Source organism: Fonticula alba (genome assembly GCF_000388065.1).
Source record: "Fonticula alba strain ATCC 38817 unplaced genomic scaffold supercont2.9, whole genome shotgun sequence".
Lineage (NCBI taxonomy): Eukaryota > Rotosphaerida > Fonticulaceae > Fonticula > Fonticula alba.
The window spans coordinates 586594-593083 of NW_009242979.1; the positions used below are offsets into that span (position 1 = coordinate 586594).

The 6490-nt window shown below is 67.9% G+C and overlaps 2 protein-coding genes across 3 annotated transcripts in view; both read left to right on the forward strand.

Moving 5' to 3' along the window:
• Positions 1–1919: 1919 nt before the first annotated feature.
• H696_05196 lies at positions 1920–4510 on the forward strand (the record flags this gene model as incomplete). 2 transcript variants are annotated; one of them, XM_009499053.1, is made up of 5 exons in its annotated part: positions 1920–2184; positions 2294–2983; positions 3232–3492; positions 3763–3982; positions 4074–4510. In XM_009499053.1, 5 exons carry the CDS (start codon positions 1920–1922, stop codon positions 4375–4377), a joined length of 1740 nt encoding a protein of 579 aa, XP_009497328.1. In that variant the 3' UTR covers positions 4378–4510. The 2 variants fall into 2 exon arrangements, with proteins under 2 accessions (XP_009497328.1, XP_009497329.1); XM_009499054.1 differs by having other exon boundaries at positions 3841–3982.
• An 881-nt stretch (positions 4511–5391) lies between these two features.
• H696_05197 (hypothetical protein) overlaps positions 5392–6490 on the forward strand; it is a gene marked incomplete at both ends in the record, with an annotated part of 4062 nt that continues 2963 nt past the window's right edge. Inside the window, 2 exons of the mRNA XM_009499055.1 lie at positions 5392–5419; positions 5599–6470. Coding sequence (XP_009497330.1) covers positions 5392–5419; positions 5599–6470 — 900 coding nt within the window. The remainder of the gene's footprint in view (positions 5420–5598; positions 6471–6490) is intronic.

The window sequence follows — 6490 nt, forward strand, 5'->3', positions numbered from 1 at the left end:
GGGGAAGGGGATTCGAAGTTGCTCTGGGGGAGAGGCAGGAACATTGGGTGTGGCTGCCACTGGGGCCGGTGACTGCCGGGCGGGGCGGCTTTTATAGGGCGCGCCAGGCCTGGGGCCGGGGGATGTGGCGACGGGGAGCACAGGCGGGCTGTCCGCGGCCCGGCCATTCATCGAGGGCATGGGGACGAGTTGGCGCCTCGGCCTGGGGGGCGTGCGGGATGTGGATGCCAGTTGGCGCGCCTGGTGCCAAGAGTAGGATGTACCGTAGGCCGAAGCTGGCGTTGGGCTCATTCGGCCACACACACCCATCGGGCAAGCCAGCCGAGTGCTCGAGCCGAGTGACGCCACCTCTGCACGCAGGCATGGATCGCGCGAGTCGCATAGCTCCTCGATCCAGCTCACGGACACCTCGGGCACACGGGCAGATCGGCACGCCTGTGCACGCCGCTGCCGAGGGCGGGTTGCGGCGTCGATTGTACAATCGATGGCCACGGCGCTCGCTTGCCCAGGGCTGCGGCTACCTCTCGGTGACGGGACATCCTGTCGGGACACCAGGAAGCGTCGCCGCTCATCGCATTCGCGATTCACGATGTCGCCCCATGGCCGCACCTCCACAGCAGGCATGGGAGCCGGCCGTTCATCTGCATGCCCCGATGGCCGGAGCCGATGGGGCCCCCGGCGACAGGGCGGCCGCATTCACCCCCGGAGAGATGCGTGTCTCCGGGGGGTGACATTGTCGCACCTCCTTCCCCTTCCCCTCTCCCCTCTCTTCCGTGCTCAGCCAGTTGGGGGCATGTACCAGGGCCCGGCTATGGTCCGGGCTCCAGCCCCTCCTTTCCGGGCTCCTCTCCCTGGCCCGAGCGACCCAGGGGCAGGCCCCCGGCCGAGAGGCCATGCTTGCCTAGCCCACAGCGATGCGAGCCCGTTGGGAGATACCAACGCGCTATCGGCTGCGATTCTGGAAATTTAAATATTATCGGATCATGTCGAGAACGGCGCGCGGAAAGCCCGGAGGTCCACACCCCGGAGACAATGCTTCCACACCCATGCGCCACGGGCGATCACCCGCCAGTTAGACCCCTGTCCCCTGAAAAGTCGCCCAGCCGTTTGGCCCTCCCCTGTGGCGGGATTATCGAGAACTCTGGTCATGTGTGATTCCCGGCATTCCGCCAACATTTTTGCCTTCCTCGCGGGGGAATGCATGCACACTCAATTAAGACTCCCCACGGACTCCCCTCCGCCTCGCGCCCGGCCACAGTTACCAGACTCGGGTCTCCCGTTGCGCCGAGGCGGGCTGCGGCCGGCGGGCACCCCTCGCGCGCGCGCGCGCGCGCGCCGACCCCGGGACAAGGCCAACCTTCTGCCGAACTGCCGGCCAAGAGGCGCACATGCCAACTGACCGAACGGCACCCGCCTGCACCCCCGCTCCCGGACACCGGGGCGGGCATGAAAATAGACCGGCGCCCAGCCTGGCCGGTGTTTGTCGTTCGGCGACGAGCCCGCCCGCTCCGGGGACGCGGCGTCCGTCAGGGCTCGAGGCCGGCCGCAGAACTAGCGAGCCAAGTGCACACACACGCGCCTGGCTGTGTGTGCGTGCGTGTGTCTGTGTGGGGTGCCTGTACATGCGTGTGTGTTGGAGCGCACGTGCGTGAACCGCACCCGTGATGGCTGTGCTTTTCAGGGGAGCTGCCCCGGTCCTACCACCCCGAGACATGCTCTAGACTGTGTCCTCGCCCCCTCCTCCAGCCCCCTTCTCCGCTCTTCTCCCCTTCGCGCACGCTCCCGCTCCCTCCCGCTCCCCCCCCCCTCTCCCCCGGACGCACACGCACACACACACACACACACACACGCACAGCAGACAGACGCTTGCGTGCATAGCCCAGCGCATCGGCGTTAAGCCTGCGAGCACGCTCTGCCTCATGAAGAGCCCCAAGGAGGAGGCTGACTCGGGTGCCCCGCCCGGCGGCGGCGGCGGCGGCGGCGACGACGTGCCAGCCGGCGCTGCTCCTCCTGAAGTGGCCGCCGCCAGCGTTGATGCCGCTCTTGCGACCGCCGCTCCTGGTGCTGTGGTTGCCCCCGGCGAACCGGCCGGGCCCGGATGTTCCCTGCCCTCGGAGAGCTTCGTTTGGACGCCGGAGCTGGAGATCCTCCTCTTTCGGGCGCTGAAGAAGTACAAGCCGATTGGTGCGCGCGCCTCCCCCGCCCCGGGCTTTGACCTGTGTCCAAGTTGGACTCGGCCGCTGGGCCCCCTGCTAACACCCGCGAGCCTGGCACGCGCCCCGTCGGCGGACAGGCATCCACAAGCACATTCGCATGTTTGCCATCCACCACTACCTGTCCAGCCGGCTGCTGCTTACGCGGCGTCTGCTGCTGGCGCACCCGCGCTTCGGCGAGGCCGACTCGCCGGCCCCACGGCTGCCCGTCTTTGTTCCCCGGTCGGCCCTCTGGCATCGGGTGCAGCAGCTGTATGACCTGGCCGGGCTCGAGCGTCTTGCCGAGGACGAGGCTGCCGTTCATGAGGAGGCCGAGGCCCGGGCCGAAGCGCGCGAGGACGACCTCCCCGCCGGCATGTCCGAAGATGATGCCTCTGAGGGGGACATGTCGGGAGTGTCGGAGGACGACGAGTCTGCCTCGGCTCCGGCTCTCCGCGGCCGGCGCGGCGTGGCTGGCCGCCGGGCCTCTTCTACCCGGGGCGGGCGGACCGGACGCGGTGGCCGACGTGCCACCCCGCAGCCGTCCGGCAGTTTGGCCGGCCCGGGCCGCGGCCCGGCCGGCGCCCGGCGACCGGGCACCGGCGGCTCGGCCTCCAACTCGGCTGCCTCCTCGGCCGTCCACTCGCCGCTGGGCCTGCTGGATGATCTGGCCTCCAGCGACGGCGGGGCCACTCGTCCGCCATTCCACCTTTCCTCCGACCAGCCAGTCGACTTTGTCCTCCCTCTGCAGATCATTCAGCGGTCGATATCCCTCGGCTCGTTACCTGAACGTATGTGCCTGTCTGTGTGCGAGGGGGAGAGAGTGAGGGAGGGACCAAGGGGGGGGGGGGGGGGGGGGGGGGTGATACACACGGTGACCGCAGCGCCCAGCGCCTAGACATGTGCCCCCCCTCCCCTCCGTCCCTCCCCCTCCCCTCTGGGTGCCATCTTCTTTGAATTGCCCTGACCCCTTCGTCCACACGCGCATGTGCTCTCCCATATGCCTGCTCTCTGGCTCTGCTCCCGCGCGCGCCGGCAGACTTCGAAGGCTACACCCCTCGGTCGTCGCCATCGCCATCGCAGACCCCCCCAGTCGGGCCCCATGCGGAGGATGATGTTCGCTTGAAGGCCGAGCCTGTTGATCCCCCCGGGAGCCTCCTGCCCCGGGCCACATCACCGTCCATGGGCGCCCTATCCGACGAGCCCCCCGGCTCTCCGCGCCGGAGTAGCCGCTTTGACCGGCATCTCGCGTCGAAGGGACGCTCAGGGTCGCCACTCCACTCCGACTTCCAAGAGGACGGTATGTCTCCGCTCTCCTCCGCCTCTCTCTCTCTCTCTCTCCATCGCCCTCGTATGCCCCCCTCACCCTGCCCCGTGTGTGCCTGTGTCTCCCTGTGAATGTGTCTGTGTGTGTTCCTGTGCATGCGTGTCCCTGTACATGCGTGTGTCTGTGTGTGTGTGTGTGTCCTTGTGTCTGTGCTTGTGTCTGTGCGCGCGCATGTGCATGTGCGTGTGCGTATGTGTGTATGTATGTGTGTGCGCGCGCGCACGCGCGCACGCGTTCACCCAGGCTCCCTCACCCCTCGGCGCACTCGACGCTCATCTCGCATTTCTGGCCGCTCCCCCTCGGCCCTGGGTCACCACTCAGACGCCCGTGAATTGGACCTGCACACGGACGACAGTGATTTGGCCGGCGGCGACAGCCGCCCAGTGTCCTCCTCTTCGGGGACATCCTCCTCGGTCTCGGCATCGGCCTCGCCCTCACGCTCACAGAGCCCCTCAGCTCGCAGGTGCGGCCTCTCCGGCCCCGCTCCCCCGCCCTTGCTTCCTGCCACCAAAGTGGCCCGCGATGCGCCCCTTCTGACCCTCTTCCCCTCCTAGCTCCACCCCCTCCTCGCCGGTATCCAATGCTCGGCTATCTAGCCTCCGGTCGAAGCGCCGGCTGTCCGACGCATCCGACACCCAAGCTCCCGGGTCCCCGGGGGCTGAGGCTGGCGGCGTCTCGCGCCGTCGTATGACTCGCAGCGACTCGCTCACGGCCGCCGCCGCCCATGCTCCGGAGCCGAGTTCGCCGCGGACGCGCCGGGGCGCGGCCATTGCCGCCGCTGCCTCCATCCAGGCGGATGCCCTTAGCGACTCGCGCTCCGGGAGACGGGCTCTGCGCAACGCCCAGCAGGAGGACTGAAGTGGCCTGGACGCGTGCCATGTGTCCGGCGGCATGCCGCGCGCGCGCGCGCTGGCCTTCCCCGAGCCTCTCCCATGGCGCGTCGCTGCCGCTCCTGTGTCCAGCACACAATACACCCAAACCCTTGCAGATAAAAGAGAAAGCCCGACCGATGCCCGCCTGTCCGTCAGCCTGTTCCCCCCCCCCCCCCCCCCCCCCCCCCTTGGCCCCGGTCCCGGCCCCGGCCCCGAGAACTACGCCCATGAATGTGCCAACCTGTGGGTGGGGAGCAGCGCCGGGACATAATACTACCCACAACTGAGGTGCCACCCGACTGGGTGCTGATCACGTTACCAGAGCCGATCGCTCCCTCGGCCCGGCCGTTGGTTGGCCCATCTCTCCCCTTTGTCTCTCTCCCTCCCCTCCCCCCGCTCCCTCAGCGTGAGAGTGTGTTTCTCTCTCTCTCTCTCGCCGGCGCCCTGCGCTTGTCTGGTTTCCTCAGGAGGGCCGGTCGAAGTGCGCGGCCGGCTCTCCTCCACTGGGGACGATCGGCCGCGCGGTGACCTACAGGTCCAGGATCCGAGGCCTGGCCAGCAGCACTCCCGCCAGGCATCAACGACTGCCCCGGTGTGCACCTCCCTCCCGGACCGGAGAGCCAGGTGGCCGGCCCCGGCTCCCTGCGCTTGATGAGATCGTACCCCGGACCGGGGTCATTCCCAACCTCCTGACCACACCCATCCCCTCTCTCCCTCCTGTCGGCGCCTGCACCGTCCCCGGGACCCGCTGCCGAACCAACTCCTCCATCGTCCTCTTCCCCTCTCTCCCTCCTGTCGGCGCCTGCACCGTCCCCGCGGACCCGCCGCCGAACCAACTCCTGCGCCGTCCTCCCCCACCCCTCTCTCTCCTCCTCCTCCTCTTTCACACTCTCTTTCGTGTTTCTCTTGCTCCTCCGTCCCGGGACTTTGCCCCTTTCTCCTCCCCCCCCCCCTCCCGTAGCTGGGTGGGACCTGCTTCTCGGTGATCCTGAATACAAGAATGACCTCTCCCCGATCGCCTGGAGATGGTTCGTCCCACATTGGAGGCACCTTATGCATGCATGCATAGTGTCCTCCTCCACTCCTCTCCCGCTCCTCTCCCTTCCTCTCTCTCTCTCTCCCTCTCCCCTTCTCCTTCTGCCTCCCACACACGCACACATACACACAGACTGACAAACAGCCCTCCCATGCGTCGGTCGGAAAACAGGCGCCCCTACCACCGGGTCTACCCCAACTTCGGCCACAAGTGACCTGTCTCTTGGCGACTGCGATCCGATGAAGGGCCACGATTTCATCCTCTCGGACGCGGAATTCGAGTCCCCGGACAGTGATCTGCCCGGGTCTCCGGAGGTCCCGCCCGGGACTCTCGACAATGAGCCGGCGAAAGCCAACACCCCGAGCACTGGGCCGTGCGTGTCGGATGTGCCTGACGCCAATGCCAGTGCTGGGAAAGATGGCTCGGATGCCAGCATGGCGGATGTCCCCGAGGCCCAGGGGTCCGGCAGCGACCCGGCAACCAGTCACCCCATCAAGTCCGAGCCCGACGACTTGCAAGCACCGGAGTCGCTCCCGACTGGCGAGACGGCAGCCGGTGTGGAGGCCCCCTCGACCGAATCGGTGGCCGATGGATCGGGCTTCCTGAATGAGACGCTCCCGGCGGGCACCGAGATGACCGAGACCGAGCTGCCACTTGGCCAGCTCTTCTACGACTCGCCCTTCGAGGTGGCGCGGCTGAGCTCCCCAGCCCCCGAGGGCACCACCGGGCCGCCGGATATCACACGCGCGCTGCTGGTGGTGAACAATGGCTCGCCGCAGTCCATGCGCCTGTTGATTGCAGCGCGGTCGCTCTTCCGCAAGCAGCTGCCCAACATGCCGCCGGAGTATGTCACGCGCTTGGTGCTGGACTGGCGGCACCGGACGCTGGTGCTCATTCGCGACCCCCGGCCCCCGGAGGAGGAGACCACCCTGGCCAATGGGCGATACCCGCGAGACATTTTGCTTGGTGCCATCACCTACCGGCCGTTCGATGTGGCTCGCATCGGGGAGATCGTCTTCTGTGCCGTGCACTCGGACCAGCAAGTCCGCGGCCATGGCGCTCA